At 43.3% G+C, this 21,131-nt stretch overlaps 1 protein-coding gene across 2 annotated transcripts in view; it reads left to right on the top strand.

Annotated features, from left to right (window-relative positions):
* The first annotated feature begins 435 nt into the window (after positions 1 to 435).
* Positions 436 to 21,131, top strand: part of PHAF1 (phagophore assembly factor 1) — a 262,744-nt gene continuing 242,048 nt past the window's right edge. Inside the window, exon 1 of one of the 2 annotated variants that reach the window (XM_069216171.1) lies at positions 436 to 756. In XM_069216171.1, the coding sequence (XP_069072272.1) occupies positions 693 to 756 (64 nt within the window). In that variant the 5' untranslated portion in view covers positions 436 to 692. The remainder of the gene's footprint in view (positions 757 to 21,131) is intronic. The other variant, XM_069216172.1, reaches the window with a different exon arrangement.

Raw genomic sequence — 21,131 nt, forward strand, 5'->3', positions numbered from 1 at the left:
AAAAACACACGGCCTTCAAGTATTTATTCAGCCCAGCACGCACAGCAGACTTGGGGTCACTACTAGTGACTCCACATAGGGGACTTAAAACCTGTGATTAAAGGAGTCTGTGGGCTCATGGGATATGTAGTTTAAAGAATATGTGTTTTGATTCGCTGCTGTTGAAGCTAAAGTAAAGAATGAGAAGCATAATCTGAAGCCTCCTGTCCTGAAATCGAATCACGGTATCTCACGAATGACACAGACTTGTGTAATTTACCATATACACTTCTACAGGCAGGAACTTGTAAGCGATCGCTGGTATAAACACAATTTTTTTGCTTCTTTCTTTCGTTATGTAGGTTGGGATTGCTTTGGGCTCTTTTTCTGTGTCACGTACTCGTATCTTTTTTGCCAGACTATAGCGCTGCTTATATCCTCCCGGAGCTCCTCCCTGTGTTTGGTGGTGACTTACGGCCGCTGCAAATCTCCGGTATTTACATCGGGAGCGGAGACCGGAGAGGAGCAGCCGGGTCGGCGATAAGACGTCCGGTCGACGCACTGGACACCTGCCCTTCCCTCCACGTTGATGTCCCTAGACGTTTCCCTGGCTTGTGTTCATCCTACATATCTTTTGTCTCCCAAGCACAAGCCCAGCTGCAGAAATACTGTGACCAACAGTTTCTTCGGGGGCCCTTCCTGTGGACGAGCCAATGCTAGACCTGGAAGTGGTGCCCGAGCGGTCTCTGGGAAACGAACAATGGGAGTTCACTTTAGGTAAAACCTTTTCCCCTCTGCTTGCATAACGAATACAATCGGAGTTTTTTGGACATCTGTTATATCCGGTTTTTGTTTTTGTTTTTAGTTTTGGGACACTTCTTGCTGTTGCTTAGTTTAGCTTCTCCGCCCCTGTACCATCCTCTGTTTACTTGTAAAGGTTGCTTCTTCTGATTTCATTTTTAAATAGGTGTTTTATGTTTATCCGCAGTTATCATTTCTATTTTGAAGTAGCTGTCATTCTGACACTGGTAAAATTGCATGTTGTCAACATGAGCCTAGGTCTGGCTAGACATCCTTCTGCTTTAAATGCAGTGCCAAGACTGTTCCTGGTCTTGCATCAGTTATTTGCCTCGGCTCAGATTTCACATTTTGAGGACACTGTGCCTATTGGCGAGTTGCAAAAGCTTTGTTTCTTTTTTCTTTTAAGTAAAACGAAGATGTAGATGCTGGGCGTATCCGTAGAAGGTCTGTTTTACAAAGAGCGCACCGCACTGTATATGTCTTCATGGCAGACTTCTGATTACCTTGTTGCTCCTCTGTATTTGAGGGACAACACCTTTGGAATCATAATTGTATAGAGGTCCCACAATACTTGTGACTCGTTAGCAGGCTTTAGATTACTCCTTGGAATTTTCGTTACAACACTTGTCGTTCGTTACCTGTACCAAATGTACATTATTCATTGCTGTATGTTAAACCAGATTCTTACACTTAATATTCTTTTCGGAATCGCTACACGTTTTTTTTTGTGTGTATATAAATGTTAATGAGTACCAAAAATAAAATATATGTTAACACATTACCTTCACGTGTGCATTTAATATCGACTGATCACATCGTGCATATGATAAGCAGGTAATGTCTCTTTGTTTATTGGTACTTTTAGTAACCTATGATGAAAAAGTGGAATGATGAGCTCTTGGTGTCTACAATAGTTTTTCTATTGGGAATGTGGCATAAGGCCGTGCACTTGCAGGGCCACCTTGGATGCATGGGGATCGTCCTTTGTGGGACCAAATACATTAAGGCTAACCGAGTGTTTTGGTTTTTGCTGAAGGTCTGGTGGCTTGACTGAACTTGGGGTTGCGATGGGGTGGGACCATTCTCCGGCTGTCCTGCTGGAGGTGGCTTGCTACCTGGTCTTTTGTTGGTACCCAGCTAATATTGTGACTCGTGGTTCTTGCTGTCTTTCAAAGAGCCATTAAAGTTATTTTCCACTCACTACACTTAGGATTCAGTTGTATCATTTCCTTATTATGATTACAATGTCCAATCAAACGAGATATCATGCATGGTTATTGAATAACGTTGGTGTGTTGTGCTCTGTTCCATGACTCTGGCCTTGGGCAGGAACTTTCCTTCGGAGTGCAGTGTCCAAACAGTACATTTACAGGAAATTGACGTCACCTCTGGAAACGTTCTATTTTATTTAGTATAACATATGTAACTTGGAGTAATAAGGTTATTTCACAGGTTGTAAAGAATCCCTATCTTCTATTTGGAGCTGCCTGTCTTTTTGTCGTGTAAATCATTTGCTCATTATTCCGTTCATCATTGTAAAGAAAGTATTAGATAAATACATTTTAACCAGTTGAGTCCACTTCGTTAGAAACCTATGGACTTCAAATACGGGTAGGTAATAGACTATACCTTTTTTGATCATACAGTAGTATGCCAGCATTAAATAAAAATGAAAAACACCTCCATGAACGATGACCATGTATTGAGGGCTTGACCCATAGTTTTCTTTAAGGTTTGTAGACACCGCAGTGAACTGGTAGAGAAGATCATCTGTGGAGCAGGCATACCTTGGTGATTAAATTCTTAGCTACATTATCGTGTTTGGACTAAATGCAATGCCTGGAGCACAAGCATTTTGTTCCCCATATAGGTCTTAACAAAATAATGCACCGTAAACACGCTTTGGGAGTGATCAGGGTATGAATGGTAGTATACAGACAATGTTAATCATGAACAAATCATTTTAGAAGATGGCTGAAATTAAATTTGTAACTAGCTATTAAGACATGCGAGGATCTCTTAATTGGAATTTTAAAAATGGTGTTGCCTGGAGTATGTCTAATGTCTTTTTTTTTTTTTTTTTTTTTTTTTTTTTCTTTTCTTTTCATACTCAATTATGTTGTATTTGTTATTCGTATTAGACCATAGGCAAATAATGCAGTCAAATGTATCCATGGTGCAAGCAAAAAATGTGATGACGTAGTGACAAGGTACCAGAGCAGTGGAACAAAATAACATAGTCAAAAATAATTGGTGCACACCATCTTGAAGCTATATTAACCAACGGTTAAGCTAGAATTTTCAATCTGTTAGCGTGTATTAGTCAAAGTTTTCATTCCAGTTGTCAAAAATCCACCTCAGGACGTGGGCCAGAGCCACATTAGACCACCATCCGCAGTCACAGATAAGTCAGTATAGAAAGGGCTGTTTGCCAAAACACATCTATTTTGCTGTTAACAGTTGTACATAACAGACATACTTAATTGTTAAACTGTACAAGTTTGAATCATAACCTTTGAATCATGTTGTGTAAGTTTGGTTGATTAGAGTATCTTGGGGCAAATAACTTTCTTTCGACCGTTGGCCATAAAAGTACAGTCATCCAACATAAAAATGTATTAAAACCTCCCATGTATATCTAAAAGCCCAGAAGAGCACACAAAGATAATTAGTACACCACCATCCTTAATATGAAATAGTTTCTTTTTTTTTTTTTTTTTTTTTTAATATAAGATATACATAATAGAAGAATCCCAACCTTAAAATGGATCCATCATTCATAAGATAAAAGAAATACCTAGTACAAAAAAAAAAAGTAAATCCTAGCCATCTAAATGACAGCCAACAACAGGGACACAAAACCTAAACCCGGTCCAATAACAGAGAAGCAACCCGTTTCGATCTATGTCTCTACATATATGCTAAGAACCATGAGACAGCAAATAGAATTCGATGTGCCGGATTTATTCTAAGTATTTTAAGTCCAGTTCTGAAATCCCTGGTACCCAAATTTAAACATATCAGGTAAATCCAAGTCATCTTGTGAACCAGATACTGGGGACAAAAAACAAAATATGCCCTTAGGATTCCTTGATCTCAGGGCAAAATGGACACCTCCACCATTTTGCTGTAAATGACTGCACTCGCAAAATCCCAATCCAGAACATAATATACAGCGCTCTAGCATCCATATATTCCTCCAGCTAGTAGGAGTCCTGAAATTCTGAAAAGAGCTCAAGTCAGGGAGCATACTCTTTCATGCCTATATAGCTCTTTCATCTATATGTCTCCAGTACACTCCCTTTAGCATAGCCTTAGATATCCTACACGCAGATTTTGGGTTCACCCATAAGTGTTCGTATCCAGTCTCAAACAGGCGTTTTATGTATCCCAGCCATGAAATCCTGGCAGCCTGGGGAGCCTTACAATGTAATTTAAGCCCAGTCAGAAGGGAGCCAGATGTGAGGAGGACCAAATCCTCCAAAACAATAAAGACGTAGGTCTAGCCTTATGAGCAAGAGATCGGGTACCCAAATCTAACCGGAGAGTGATGAGAATGGTACTAGCCAGCATGTTGGTAAAGAGGCGCAAAAAGCGATTCTCCACCAGCTCCAAGTCTTTTACATTACCATGCCCCCATAGCTCTCCACCATACTATGTCCCGTCCAAGCTTGCAAGTTATACATTTGTAACATAGGGGGCACCGGACGGAAGCTGGAACCCTGAGCTGCCCTCAAGATGCCACCAGTGTAATGCTCCAGTCTGAGCTTCCACTTCTGAATCTGCAAGGCCAACTAAAGGACTCATTGAGGGTGTGCCCCAAATATTCAAAAGTACGAACCCTTTCTAGTTGGACACAATGTTGGGTGAGACTGAGTGGTATGGCAGGGATTTAAAACCATATACATTGTTTTGCTTAGGTTGATCTCGAGCCTCCTCTGTCCACAGAAAACAATAAGTTGGTTGAGCACATTTTGGATGCCCAGAGGGGACTTCAGTATCAGTAAGGTGTCGTCAGCAAACAGGAGGGCTGGGACCCTCCTGCCAGCCAGACTTGAGGAATTATGTTTACATTGTCCCAAAGGGACACCAGGTCATTAATAAATAACATGAATAGGGTTGGGGGCTAAGAGGCACTCCTGCCTCATACCCTGGGACACTGGAATGGAGTCAGTCAATTTCCCATGAGAACCACACCTAATCTTGGTGTAATTGTTTGTATGGAGCCTTCTAAAGATGCCAACAAGGCCTCCCTAGGGACAAAGTCAAATGCTGACCAAAGGTCAACAAAATTATATATACCCACCCAGCACAACATGTTTCCAGTGTATTAATAGAAACTGCCAAACCTGGTCTGTGGTACTTATCCCTGCTCTAACTCCAGCTTGGAGCGTAGTGAGTACATCATGCTTTCTCCGTCCAGGCTTGCAGTCGGCTCAGTAGAATACGGCTAAAAAGCATGTGTGAGCTATCTATTGAACTAATGGGCTGATAGTTAGATGGAATGGACTTTAGGCTCTTTTTATAAACTGGAATAACTTCTGCCTCAGCCCATGTCTTTGGCATGAGTAGACCATTCAAAATACCATTAAAAAGCAGGCATAAATAAGGGCTCCAACTCTCTTTCTCTGCCTTAAATAGGTCCTGTGGTACCTTATCCAGGCCAGATGCTTTCCCACGAGTAATCCACTCTATTGCCTTAATAACTTCACTTACTGTAATGGGGCACATAGCACGGTCAAGCTGGCTAGATGTTACAACCCCAGAATCTGGATTTACATTAGACCTGTTGCTTCCAGAATCACACTGATATAAAGGCCAGAAAAATGTTCAACCCAAGCAGAAGCCATTACATTACAGGATGGTGAGTCAGTGAATGATGCACTCCTTTAGAGCCAAAGTATGCCAAAAAGAGTAGTGATCATTCTCTTTCGCTGCAAGAAGTGAAGCCTCCCAATAGGCCACTTCATAGCTTTGTTTGGCCTTTGCTATTGTGGCCTTATAAGAAGCCCTAGCTGCCTGAATAGAGGCTCTGGTGTTGATTTCATAGCATCCATCAGGAAGTGCCTAGATGACCCACAGACCCTGGTATAGCAACGTGGCTCATGCAACAGTTTGGGGAGAGTCCTAGCTTCTGCTAAAAAAAGGTTCTTTAGGGAGCAAAACAAAACATTGTGAATGACTAAAAAAGCATCCCACGAATCTACTGAAGGAGAAATCCATCTTGTGCTATGACATCTTCCAGAGCAACAAGAGTTTCATACATGTGCTGCTGAATGATGGAGGAGGAAGCAGTGGTGCTCACATAGAGGAATAGAAAATCCCCCAAAGTAAGTGGAAGAACCAGGGCAGATTGATCGCTGCCCTGTCTTGACAGCACCTCCATATCAATGACTTGCCTCCACAACCTTATATCCATCAAAATGTAATCTATGTGAGTTGTTCCACCTTGACGGTTAAAGGTTAACTTCCCATCCTTGTCTCAGGGGGTCCTCCCATTACAGGCTCTCAACCCGTTATTAAGAGTAAAAGCATTAATTTGCAAGGCAGCCACCAACCATTTTTTTTCAGGCTCAAGAGATAGCATGGGGACACCCCACACTTCTTCCTCCTCCTCAGAAAGAGAAACCGTTTTGATACTCAGGAGTTTAAAACTACAATTAGTCACTGGCTACAATACTGTAAACAGGAAGAGTTGGCAGGTAGGCATTATTGCATCGATAGCAGCTAAACTGGTCTTGCTATTGCCATGTCTACAATAGACATTAATTAAACGTATTATAACCCCATCAAAAACTAGACATTATGTCTGGTGATCCAATATCCTTGACCTTAGAAGTGCATACCAAAGTGGTTTTCAATCGAATTGCAAGCCCCCCCCCCGACAGCCTGCCCCTCCTGGAGGATAGGGCAGGTTGATCAAAGCTAGCAAACCCATGCTGTAAAGATGGTACGACTGCGCAGGACTCCTGAAACATACAATACATCCTGTTGATCCATAAAATCACCCTACTCCCATCCAGCCAGTTTATTACTAATTCTGGCAAGATTCCAGCAGACAAACTTAGTTAGATGCCCTGTAGCAGGCTCAGGATTTCTAGTAGTATGTGTGCCAAGGGACAATATTACAGGGGAATGGGAGATATAAGATGCACATGAATGCAATATATTAACAAGAAGGGCACTAGGAGCATTAAGGACAAAAAGGAGTCGTCAACAACCTGAGTCCCCATAAAAGCACCCAATCTATCTTTGTCTTCTTCTAGGTTGGGCAACGAGGAGACCCTCTGCTGGACCAGAGGTTGCATGAGTCGGTCATTAAGATCAGGACCAGAAAGAGGCAGGAATCTGTCAGAGGTGGGAACAGGAAGGGCTCCCATATTTATTACTTCCTGGTCAAAAGACCAGGCGTAGCGGGATAGGCCAGGCCTATAAAAATATCCCATTTAAAGAGTGCTCGCGGTATGACCAAGATTGCCAGCCCTAAAGCCAGATTTAACCAGGTGTTTTGTCAGGTCCCGGGGCATGCAATTAACAACAACACAGTCCCATTTTAGTGACTTTGCAGATTGACCAATCCACCCAGTTCTCCTTACAAAAAGAATATCATTGTTCTCCAAAGAACAGAAAGCAGTATTCCTTGAAAGCCAATGGCGGGCTTTATTTTAAAATTCCCAGTACGTCTCATTCTTGTGGGATGAAGAGAGCGATACTCCCATCACAACTGCCACGTATGGGCTACATTCGGGTGGCAAATCCATTGGCAGGTACAATTGTGAAGATCGAGTTAGGGGGTAGGGATTTGTTTGAATATTAACTCTTTTTTTGCATAGGCGACCCAACAGCTGTTAAGGTCATTGTACAAGTTGGCCGTGGATCGACTGCCCCTGGTACTTCAAAGACTGGTTTGCAGTAGAAACAGCTGGGGCATTGGCAGATATAGGGCCCCATCACAAGTTTGGTGGAGGGGATTACTCCGTCACAACTGTGACGAATGTCCCTTCCGCCATATTGCAAGTTTCATAGGATATACAGGGAGTGTAGAATTATTAGGCAAGTTGTATTTTTGAGGATTAATTTTATTATTGAACAACAACCATGTTCTCAATGAACCCAAAAAACTCATTAATATCAAAGCTGAATATTTTTGGAAGTAGTTTTTAGTTTGTTTTTAGTTTTAGCTATGTTAGGGGGATATCTGTGTGTGCAGGTGACTATTACTGTGCATAATTATTAGGCAACTTAACAAAAAAAAAATATATACCCATTTCAATTATTTATTATTACCAGTGAAACCAATATAACATCTCAACATTCACAAATATACATTTCTGACATTAAAAAACAAAACAAAAACGAATCAGTGACCAATATAGCCACCTTTCTTTGCAAGGACACTCAAAAGCCTGCCATCCATGGATTCTGTCAGTGTTTTGATCTGTTCACCATCAACATTGCGTGCAGCAGCAACCACAGCCTCCCAGACACTGTTCAGAGAGGTTTACTGTTTTCCCTCCTTGTAAATCTCACATTTGATGATGGACCACAGGTTCTCAGTGGGGTTCAGATCAGGTGAACAAGGAGGCCATGTCATTAGATTTCCTTCTTTTATACCCTTTCTTGCCAGCCACGCTGTGGAGTACTTGGACGCGTGTGATGGAGCATTGTCCTGCATGAAAATCATGTTTTTCTTGAAGGATGCAGACTTCTTCCTGTACCACTGCTTGAAGAAGGTGTCTTCCAGGAACTGGCAGTAGGACTGGGAGTTGAGCTTGACTCCATCCTCAACCCGAAAAGGCCCCACAGGCTCATCTTTGATGATACCAGCCCAAACCAGTACTCCACCTCCACCTTGCTGGCGTCTGAGTCGGACTGGAGCTCTCTGCCCTTTACCAATCCAGCCACGGGCCCATCCATCTGGCCCATCAAGACTCACTCTCATTTCATCAGTCCATAAAACCTTAGAAAAATCAGTCTTGAGATATTTCTTGGCCCAGTCTTGACGTTTCAGCTTGTGTGTCTTGTTCAGTGGTGGTCGTCTTTCAGCCTTTCTTACCTTGGCCATGTCTCTGAGTATTGCACACCTTGTGCTTTTGGGCACTCCATTGATGTTGCAGCTCTGAAATATGGCCAAACTGGTGGCAAGTGGCATCGTGGCAGCTGCACGCTTGACTTTTCTCAGTTCATGGGCAGTTATTTTGCGCCTTGGTTTTTCCACACGCTTCTTGCGACCCTGTTGACTATTTTGAATGAAACGCTTGATTGTTCGATGATCACGCTTCAGAAGCTTTGCCATTTTAAGAGTGCCGCATCCCTCTGCAAGATATCTCACTATTTTTGACTTTTCTGAGCCTGTCAAGTCCTTCTTTTGACCCATTTTGCCAAAGGAAAGGAAGTTGCCTAATAATTATGCACACCTGATATAGGGTGTTGATGTCATTAGACCACACCCCTTCTCATTACAGAGATGCACATCACCTAATATGCTTAATTGGTAGTAGGCTTTCGAGCCTATACAGCTTGGAGTAAGACAACATGCATAAAGAGGATGATGTGGTCAAAATACTAATTTGCCTAATAATTCTGCACTCCCTGTAATGGAACATGTAATACGGCGTAACCCCCTCTGCCAAAGTCGTAGTGAGGCCCATAGTCTCCTGGGTTAAATTGCAAGAACTAGAGATGGAGCCTGGCCATTTCTAGGCTTAGCTTGAATATGAGGTTGTGACTGCATGGTAGGAGTAGGCAATGGTAAATGTTCTGATTTACAACCAAGATCCCGATTAGCTCCTCTCCACGCGTGGTGCAATTGCAGTAGATACTAGACTTTTTACATGGTCCATGAGACCATCCTACGATGTGCTAGACCCTGCCCTTTCTTTTACCAGTTTACTAGATTGCTGTACATCCTTGTCTGGTGGGCGAACCCCAGTGGCAGACTGTGGACCAATGGAAGATCGTGCAATGGCCCCTTCTTTTTAATAGTACCTGACACTGTGCTAGATTTTGTCTTTTGCTTTTTTCTTGCCGAGGGGCCACAGGGGCTAACAGAAAAGAGTGGATCGGGAGCGTCTCGATCCAACTCCCTATCCTCCAGCGCCTCCGGGGAGGGGCTTAATAGTGCTGGGTTGGCTGGGCTCGACCTCTCGAGAAACAGCTAAGATAGTGTCCAATCAAAGTGAGACTGAGCTATGCCTCTCCACATCTCTAGGAATAAGCGTCTCTCAGCCAGCTCGCTCTCTTTTCAGACTACATTTATGGCTCGAACCAAAAAATAATCTGAGGTAGAACCAGCTTGAGGAATTGTAGTAAATCCATCCTTCCCAGCGGCCAATTTGCGTTCGCCCATTATTGAACTCCGATTTTACAGTCAGCAAGGGAAATAAACCAAACGTACCAAGGCAAAAGAGTGAGCCATCAAAGAAGGCCAAGAGAGGTGTGGCCCAGCCACTTCCGGGCGTTGAGAGGTGAAGACGTCCCCCTCTTGGACAGGTCTTCGCCCGGGCGTGTCCCGCACTGCTGCTGTCATTCCTGTTGCAGGCTGGGGGATGACGTCCCACCCCAGCATAGAAACAGTTGCGGTGAAGAGGCTGCAGAAAACCGCAGGTAAACACGCACAAAGTTACATAAGAAAGTGTTAATAAAAATAGACGGTTCAAACTAATGAGGTAAAACATCTTTTCATTTTGTAGATTTGGTACTGCTAAAACCTACCCTACCCTTCCCACCCCTAACCAGAACACGGACCACTTTTTTTACTGTATGTAGTTTTCAAAGATTAGTTTATGTGGTTTGGCCTGGCCATCATAGACTGCTGATTGACCCAGATGCCCAGGTTGTGTAACACAGAGTTACCTTCTTGAAACGGCAGGGAATTTCTCCATAAGAGAATACTGGTACTATGTCGATCAGTATTATCCTTGGGCTAAATTCTGAGGTCAAGTGCTTGGAATGGAGAATTATTGTTGGGGTCTTTGTGAAGAGAATTTACCCCCCCCCCCCGTCATACTAGGCACTTGTGCGCACACACTATAAGGTTTATTCTGGCGAAATGCGTGGGGGAACAAATTCAGCAGCGCTGTGGATCAGTACCTTTTATAATACTGATTTGGCTGTGAATTTAGGAATACTCTAATTATTGCAGTGATGGTCAAAACATTTTAGTGTTTGTGTTTAATCACAATAATTGGTCGTATATAATACAGAATGTAATTGCATTTTATTTTAAGGAATACTATGGCAACATCCTTCTTTAGTGGAGATATTGTTCTGAGAACCGTTGCTTCGTAAAACCTTTTAGTTTTACTGAAACAGTCTTAGGAGAAAATGCTCCCTCAGGATATCTAAAATTTTTAAAGCTGGCTGAAAAAGAAAATTGGTGATTTGGGGGCCATAACATCTATAGAAGGATTGTCAATGTCTTGTGCAAACTGTACAGATTGCTAGTCTATGTCAATGCTGGAGAGCTAATGTTCCTTTTAGTTTCCTGTTCGTCAGTGTCTTGTGGTTTAACCAAGGAAGGATCGGCAAGGCTAGAGTTGTGGGACAGAACCACTGGGGGAGCTGTGGACGTGGAAACTGGGAGTTGCCTGGGCCGTAATGGGCAGGCTTGAGGTAGCAGGAAGGCAATCCCTCTCCTTGTGATCTTGTGTTGAATCCTGAAGTTTTGTGGTGAAAAAGACTAAAAGGAACCCCTTTCACCAAGGAAACCAGAGGCAGCCCAAACTAAGATTCAGGTTTCCTCCCCTGGAAACGGTGGAGAGGCAGGAGGTGGCTTTCTGTAGAGACAACAAAACCCATCAAGCGTCTCATGGGGCTCCATGTAGTCCTGCTTAGGGAATGCAGTTCTCCCTCGAAAACTATAACCCTTTTCATTATGAAGTGACCAGTGAGCTGTTTGCTTTCTTGCCTACGCAGTTCCCTACTTTAAAATGCATTGATTCTTAAAGTCCCTCTGTTTGATTTGCTTCAGTGAGGAAACTCTATTTCTGTCTTGGTTTTAAAATCATTTGTGTCCTGATAAGATAAAGTGGGCGATTGGACATTAGGCCGGTGGCGGATGTGGGGTTGATGTAGAGGATGAAAGTGGTTGTCGGATGGAGGAGAATGGGAAAGTGAGGGTGAATGTAAGTGAACGTGCCTTGGGTGAGAGAGTTCATACTGTGAGTGAGGCTGGTGGAGCTGGACTGTTGGATGTACTGCGGTGTTGAGAGCAAGGGCAGTTTGGTTAATACGTACGACAGCATTCTACAAATTAATACAACAAAAATGAATGCATGCTTTATTTTTGTTTTGTGAAATTTTATATAAAATGTTTTTACTTTTATTCATCCAGTTATGTTCTATTTGCCACTCATTTGAAATTGGAGGCTCTTAACATTGGATTTTTGGTGTGGATTTATTGTTTTGAACAAATTGTGCAAACTAAAGCTCAGTTGAGGAATGGTCCCAAGGGTGCGTTTCAATCTGCTCAAGGGGTTAGCCTGAGATGATTTTATATCCAGGGCCACTGGAATTATGTGATTATGTAGCCACAGCTCTTTTCGCATAGATATAGATTTGCCACATAATCCATCATCTGGTGCGTAATCTGCATATTTTACTGAAAAAAATTGTTTCTAGCTCAAACGGATCATAAGCTACTAAAAATGCAGTGGCATGTTCGCGTGCAGTGGAAGGCCCATTGCAAAGATTTGACGGCCATCTTTCAGTTGCTCATTTCTGTGTTTGGTTGTTAAACTGATCCTAATGAGATGAAGCTGTGCCCGGATAGTATTACAGCATGTTAAATTACAAAAAACAATGTATTACAATCATAAAATGGTCTGCTTTATGCCCCAACATGTTCATTTTCTTGCAGCATAATTTACACCCCTGCCAGATAATTTGGTGTTCCCCTGCCGCATAATTGCAGTGGCCCTTTTATACCTGTAAAGTATGCTCCTTTAGAGAGCGCATGTGCAGTTTGGTCTCAAGGACAGTGTCATGGCTACCTCTGCTAGCCACTCAGACCTGCTTCCCCCAACCCCCTTCTGTATCTGCTGACAATATACTTGACTTCTTGACAGTGATGTCTGTCTCGAGAAGAATCGTCCCTTCCCTCAGGGAAAATGAAAGGATTGGATATGCTTCCAGAGGGCCCATCAGATCCTGCCATTTAGAAGACTTTTCTCTCCCGGGCATCCGGCCGCCCAGTGCATGTGACTTTCCCAGAGTCTCTCCCCAATATTTAAAACTGTCATTGGTGGTTAGGACAAAAGCCTTTTAAAAAAGGATAGCCACATCCCTGGTAACCAGACACCCATGTAGCTCCCTTCTTGGTTTCTGTGGAACCAGGTTTAAATGGTTGTAATTGATGGAGTTGTGGTTTAGCACTGTGTTCTGCTAGAGTTCGACAACATCCCCTTCCTCGTGACTTGAGATATGTGAGCCATATCCATCTGGGTTTGAAACCACACGTGAGCTGTACTCTCCCTGCTTGGACGGACATAACTGAGGATTTCCTAAAGCTGTTCTCCATCTGAGAGACTTGCGAAAGCTGCATACCTTCAATCTCCATCTCTCTCGTTCTCTCTTCCCCTGCTGAGTTTTTGCATGTGGACATTTAGGACTGTGCAATGTCTTGGGCTGCTAATTAGCAATTCTTTAGCCAAGCTCTTTTTGATCGTTTTAGAACTTGCAAAAACTAAGATTGGAAGTCAGGCTGAAATAGATAATGTTGTGATAAAGTATTGACACCACCAGCGTAGACTCACGTTTTCATGGGACCATTTGTTTTTTCTTTGGTAATTTCCATGTCCCTCTCCCCTATTAGGGCCCAGATTGGAACTCTTACAGTTCAGATTGACAGCTCTGCCCTCTATTCTTTCTGCTTTGTGCCTCACTTTCACATTGACTTTTTTGCTCATTTAAATTCCCCGTAAAATTGAACGAATCCCAATATAGAACTTTGACTACCTCAGAAAGTTACAATGTTGACATAAAAAGTCAGTTTTTGAAATATGGCGCAAATGTATCCACTTTTGAAAAAAAATCAACAAAAATAAACCACTACTGAAATTGGTTTCAGAAATGACACAACAGCAGGTAGCGCACCCGTCATAGAAGTGGTTCACAGGGCAGAAAATACGGACTTATTTGGTTGATGCAGTTTGATTTCCACCTATTCACGTACGACAGTCGTTACATTGTGCATCCAAAATGAACGTTTTTGCTGACGTCGGAACACCGCAAATCTGAAAAGTCTTTAAAAGCTTTCTCCCAAGTACTTGGATGCCCTATTTTGGAGGAAGATGCATCCCTGTGTGTGTAAAAGCTACATAAACTCTGACCATTTTCCTGACCTCCACAGGCACCCCATAATATATTTACCGCTTGCTCACAGCAGGTGATGAATATGTTATGACCCCCCCACCCCTCCCCTCCAAGAATAGGGGTAAAAATGTATTAAAGAATCCATTTATTCTGGGTTTGGCAGGTTATTCCCCATTGAGAAGGACCGGTAATTAATATTCATATATGGTAAATTGCAAACTCTAGGCCAGGTATCTTCCTTTGGAGTTAATGGGGAAACTCTGAATTAGATCCTTTAAGGTAGCTTTTAATCTGGCTATCCTGAGACCGTCATCCGAAGTCTCAGAAAACCAAGAGTAATGGGTGGACTGCTTCAGCCAATCTGAGCCAGTGATAATTTTCTCATGGCTGCGTTCCGGTGCATCAGGATTCCTGCCTGGAGGGGCCGTGGCTTGGTAGTTTGGGCTGGGCTGTTTCCTTTGCTGCAGGAGCAACAATGATTACATATGGCTGGGTCAAAATCAAATAAATTAAAAAATGATTGATTGGAATGCAGCACCATGTTATTACGAGTGGTTGAGAGTAATTCATTAAAAAAAAAAAAAAACAATTTCTAACTGATAAATTGTCTGCCACATTTACAGAAAGAGACTGATTCTCTTCACTCGAGCTCCAGGATGCAGGTGCCCAGGAGCCCCCTCTGCAGTTTCTTCTCCAGATTCTCAGTTTGAGTGTCTGAATCTTTTAATACACCATGAAACCTAATCCCAGCTGTTCTATGGACCATGCTCCCCTCAAAGATGTTTGTCATGTAGTAATTGCTCTTATGCTTCTACAGCAATACTTGCCGTCTGGCTGGGCAGCCCATTGTTGCCTCCTTGGAGCCCATGGCTCTGGCCATGAAATAGAAGGAATGTCTGACTTCTGTTTTTCAAGTCAGGCCTTCTTTTAGTCCCAAGGTTCTCTTCTCCTGCTTCTTCAGAGCCTTACTGGCAGATCAGATGGTACTGTGTAACAGAAGCGCTCTTTGCCTTGGCTGTTCAAGGTGTATGAAAGTACCCTCTTTTTGGCATGTTACCCCAATGTCTGCCTGATGTCAGTGTATTTTTGACTGTGTCACTTGGATCCTGCTGGTCAGGACCCCAGTGCTTATGGTTTATGGCCTGCTTGTCAGTGTGTTTCACTGTTTTCTAAATTGTCACTGGAGAACTGCTAATCAGGACCACAGTGCTCATGCTCGCTCTGTTTCCAAATCTGTCACTACATACTGATAACTCAGTATTTCACTCCAAATTGGCATACCCTTTCCCCCCCTCATAAGTCCCTGGTATATGGTAAGTAGGGACCCAGGTCATTGAGGTTCCAGGGATCCCTGTGGGCTGCAGCATTTCTTTTGCCATCCATAGGGAGCCCATGCAAAGGCTTCTACAGGACTGCCATTGCAGCCTGTGTGATATACTGCATGCACTATTTCACAGCCATTTTCACGGCACCAGGTCACTTATAAGTCACCTGTATATCAGGTCTTCCAATCCTTAAGGCTGGGTGCAAAATACCTGTGTGTGAGGGCACCCCTGCACTAGCAGAGGTACCACCACAGCGTCCAGGCCCATTCTCCTGGACTTCGTGAGTGCGTGGATGCCATTTTACACGTACACCGGACATAGGATAATACTTATGTCCAGCTTCACAATGTTAACCCCGAATATGGCCATATAAGGTATCTAAACAACTGGGAATTGTACCCCAATACTGATTCCAGTTTTGGTTGCACAATTCCATGCACTCTGGGGGGCTCCACTATGGACCCCAGTACTGCCATACCAGCCTTCTGAGGTTTTCCAGGCAGCCCCAGCTGCTGCCACCTCACAGACAGGTTTCTGCTCTCCTGTTGCTTGAGCAGCTCAAGCCCAGGAAGTTAGAACAAAGGATTTCCTTTGGCAGCGGAGTGTTACACCCTCTCCCTTTGGAAATAGGTTTTATAGGCTTGGGAGGGGTATCCTTCCAGAGCCTCAGGAAATGCTTTGAAGGGAACAGATGGTGCACTCCTTGCATAATCCAATCTACTCCGGTTCAGGGACCCCCAGTCCCTGCTCTGGCACGAAACTGGACGAAGGAAAGGGGAGTGACCCCTCCCCTGTCCATCACCACACTGAGGGTGGTGCCCAGAGCTTCTCCAGAGTGTTCCTGGGTTTTGCCATCTTGGATTCCAAGGTGGTGGGGCACACTGGGGGTATCTGAGTGGCCAGTGCCAGCAGGTGACGTCAGAGACCCCTACTGATAGGTGCTTACCTGGTTAGGTGACCAATCCCCCTCTGAAGGCTATTTAGGGTCTCTCCTCTGGGTGTTTCTTCAGATTCGGATTGCAAGACTAGCAGGAATCCTCTGCATCCTTTACTTCATCTTCTACCAACAGAACAACCGCTGACCGCTCCAGGAACTCTACAAAACTGCAACAAAGAAGCAAAGACGACTTCTGCAACACTGTAACTTCAGCTCCTGCCAACAACTGCAACAGTTTCCAGTTTGTGCATCCTCCAAGGATTGCCTGTCTTCAGCTTGCACCAGAAGAACCAAAGGAATCTCCATTGGAGTGACAGTCACTTCCCTGCTTCAGAAGGCACCTCTCTGCAGCGACAACTGGTGGCTTGGGTCCCTTCTCCAGACGACAGGCATGGATTCAGCAACACGGGTAGTGGGCTAAAGTGACTCCGACTGTTCCAACATCCAGCTGTCCAACTTTGCTGGAGGTAAGAGCTTGCCTCCCCATGCAAGATAGTACCCCAGTGCACCGCGTGACTTGCCGTTGCCAAGGCTTGTGTGCGACCTTCCAAGAAGTTCTTCGTGCACAGCACAGCTTAGGCCTCCAGTGCTCCATCCTGCGATGCTCAGCTTCCTGAATGGTTCTCCGGCGGCATGGGAATCCTTTGTTTTGTGCTGCATGGGCCTCCATTTGAACCTTCTTTCTCCCCAGGCTGTGGGACTCCTCTTCACTGTGCCTGGTCTTCTGAGGGCTCTCCTGAGAGCCCCTTCTGTTCCCCCCCCCCCCCCCCCCCCCCGGGTAGAGGCCACCAGGTCCCTCCTGGTGCCGGGCAGCACCATTTTTCACTAAGCGCGAGCTTTGAGTGTGCCAAGAGTTGTTGGCGGAATCCAGTGACGCAAAACAGACTGCATTCATCTATCCGGCGTGGGACATATTCTGCACCAACCAGGAACCCGCATCTATCTTCTTTGGTGCAATACTGACTTTGCCTTCTTACTAGTGGTTCTTCTTTTGCACCTTCATCCGGGTTGGCAGGGACTCCTGTTCTCCCGGGAGTCTTCAGTGCTTCTTGGGCTTGGTCCTCTTCTTCCACAGGTCTTCAGGTCCAGGAATCCATTGTTGGTGTCTTGCAGTCTCTTCTGGTTCTTGCATAATCTTCTATCACAACTTCTTTTGTGTTTTAGGAAACTTACTGTGATTTACTCTTGTTTTCCTGGGCTCTGGGTTGGGGTTTATTACTTGCCTTTGGTGTTTTCTTAAACTCCCTGTGCCCCTTTACACACTACACTTGCCTAGGTGGGAAACCGACTTTCGCATTCCACTATTTTAGTATATGGTTTGTGTTTCTCCTGGGCCCATTGCAACCTATTGTGATTTTCACTGTTTGCACTGTTTTCTGACTATTTACGTACCTGTTTTTGGTTATTAGTGTATATATTGTGTATCGTACTTACCTCTTAAGGGAGTATAGTCTCCAAAGTATTTTTGGCATTGTGTCATTAAAATAAAGTACCTTTATTTTTGTAACACTGAGTATTGTCTTTCAGGTGTGTGTGAGTACTGTGTGACTACAGTGGTATTGCAAGAGCTTTGCATGTCCCCTAGTTCAGCCTTGGCTGCTCTGCTTACAGCTACCTCTAGACAGCCTGGCTTCTAGACACTAACTAAATTTTACTAATAAGGGATAACTGGACCTGGTATAAGGTGTAAGTACTTTTGGTACCCACTACAATCCAGGCCAGCCTCCTACACAAGGCTATTGTGTGACTTTAGGAATGGGGACCTTGCCTACCTGTGCAACAGTATTCTAAGTAAGCAAGCCAATCAAATAGGTGGCATTTCAACTCTTTGATAACACAGCCTGTCTTTGCATTGTGGGATCATTCACCAATAGACCAGTTTGTTATGGGGAGCATTGATACCAACAGCCTTTTGTTAGACCCCATAGATAAAGAGGGAAGAGGCCTTCCTTTGAGATTGGTGTTCTTTTCTGGGAGTTTACGAAATACCTGCATGACTTCCTCTAACTTCTGAAATGCACAACCATTCAGCCCTTTACACTTCCCTCATACTTGGTGGTCCTCATACCTTCAGGATGGTCCCACAAGCTGTAGACTCTATCCACGTGTTTTCATTCAAGAGTAGAACCAGGGCAGTTTTAAAGCTAAAAGAGAGTATTTGGCAACAGTTGCTAAGCCTCACTTCTGGTCATCGCAACCTTTCAAACTAATATCAAGCTTTGTCTGACACGTTCTGAATACAAAGGTAAGATCATGGTCATATTACTCTCTGTGTCAGTTTGTTTTCTATTTTGTGTTTCTTGTCAGATTTAGCCCTAATAAAACAAAATAAAATAAATAGCCAGCCTTTATGCCCGTGAAACAGCAGTAGTCCATCTCTTTATGTAGCTAACAGCGTTGGTCATTAAATACTTACTGACTCCCACAACTGGAAGAACATGTTTTTAACCTTCCAGTTCTGGTTCATTGGCCTCGGACAGAATTATGAGTACTTGTTTGCATACATTGTCTTTAGGTAGCTAGAGTCACCCATCATGTTTTCTTCCGCAGCTGCCTGTGGTAAGGGTGCTGGATTCGTCTTAACACCGCTTTGGACCCAGTTCGATTGTATTTCTGAATGTCTTATCTATAATTTGCAAAACGGCTCGGCTTGACTGAGGGGTATCTTACCCCCGAAAACAAACTTTCATCGACTGTAGGCCACTGCAGGTTAGATGAAAGTAGCATGAAACCAATGTTTTAAGGTAAAAAGATTAAAACAAAATACATATCCCTTAATGATGAACCTTAACTTCCATTGCATACTTAAAAGAAACCACAGTTTTTCCAGTTAAAAGCCTCAGATAAGCCGCCTCTAGTTAACAGAATTTGAAACTGAAAGCGTCTCAGTGTAAAACATCACTCGTATTAACCAAACGTTACACAAATTGTGTATGACAAATAAAGGCTGCGCTCCTTTTAATTGCCCAGCACCCAGAATGTGTGTATTAAAGAAGTATAGCAAAACAACATCTAAAATAAAGATGACCGAGTAGAGTTGCAGTCATATAATTTTTATGTGCGTTAAGAATGTGGGTTGCACAAGTTGTGTTGAAAGTAGTTTTGATGTTTATGATACTGCATCACTATACCTTTCAGAATGATCACACATTGTTTGTACTTGTACTGTAGAAGATATTAAAAAGTTCTTAGCCTGTATTAATACCACACTCTTCATTTTTAATGCAAAACATGTTTATAATGAATCTCTTGCAGTTCTGTGAGTAGGTGTGCAGTTTACCCCTCCTGTTCCACTCTGACCTTACTACACTTCACGATGGGCCTTGTACGAGTTACATAAAACTGTGAAAATAAATAGACCCAAAACAGTTGTTTTAATGGCTGCAGGCTGTTTTCTCCTATGCTCAGCTGGTCTCCCTTGTTTTTTTTTTTTTCATCTGTCCCTTTGGGTAAGTCCCAAAAGTGACAGAGATGTTACTCATAGCCCCACCGAGTACAAATATCAGGTGACGGCCTCTTGCAAAACCTTGTGATGTTGTGGTGTTTGCTTGAGAGGGAGGCTGCGCACGCTGCTGATGGGGTGACTGTCCAAAAGGAGCACTTTTGTTGGGTTACTTCCTGCCACATGCCTGGTTTATTTGAGGAGTTCTGTTGCTTGCTTTCCAGTGTGAACCATTTCTTAAACACTGACCTTCAACAGGACAGGCGGGGTCGCATCAACGCAGGAAAGGGTTCTGGTTAATAGCTGCTAGTGTGGGGCAGGAGGTGTGAATCTTAGCCTTTTTAACTCATTGAGTTCTTTATGAAATGTTTCTCTGTGTCAGTAAATTATTAACCGGCTGAGTTCTGTGGAAAAGAAACATTTCCTAGGCGAACTGTTTGAGTGATCCCCATTCAGACTCTTTATTTGTACCTAGCATGATTTGGAAGGCAAACTTTTCGGGTACTGTTTATCTGCAGTAGTTGGTGATGGTAATGCCCAGCTTTTAGTTCATTTGTTTAATCTGCAGATTTTGAACCTTGCTGTGACCCGCAAAGGACATGCTGACCTTTCTAAGGAGTCAACATGTGTGCTTTAACCATAGACCTAGCAGGTTGAAAAGATCTTGAGATCAAATACGAGCTAATACTAGAAATCTTCATGGTCCCAATTTGAACCTAAATATCCTGTGCAAATTTGTTTATATTCAACCAAATATATTGCAGTGTACAATACATATATCATCTGGGAACATAGGAGAGAATTTACCATTAGATAGCTCACCTGTGAACTGAATCTTTTTCTGCTTGTTTTCATAGGTTCCATGCTCCGTATGTGCTCTCTCTTTGGAACCAGTAGGCTACTTATGTCCCAGTGCTCCAAATTGGTATCCACGTGGCATCGAGAACATTTTACATACAATAAATAAAAACAAGTCTCACCTACACGTGTGTGTATATAGTTGCATTCAGCAGATTAAATGAATTGACAGTCCATAACTCAAGAAGAAAATGACTCGATTTTAGAAATTGGGTTTCTTGTTGACAGAGGTATGCACCCTGTCCAAGCAAGAACCACAATCCTGGTCAGGGTAAGTCAATTACATACCATAAATTAACCTGTGCGCACTCTGTGGTAGTAGTTTTCAGGCAGGCTTAACGTATTTGTGCACCATTTAAATTACAGTAACACAGTGAAAACACCAGAAGAAGACTCCACACACAAATTTAGAAAATATTTATCTGGTTAAAACAAGACCACAACAAAAATCCAATAAGTAGATCCTGGGATATGC

Source organism: Pleurodeles waltl, chromosome 12, assembly GCF_031143425.1.
Source record: "Pleurodeles waltl isolate 20211129_DDA chromosome 12, aPleWal1.hap1.20221129, whole genome shotgun sequence".
Classification (NCBI taxonomy): domain Eukaryota; kingdom Metazoa; phylum Chordata; class Amphibia; order Caudata; family Salamandridae; genus Pleurodeles; species Pleurodeles waltl.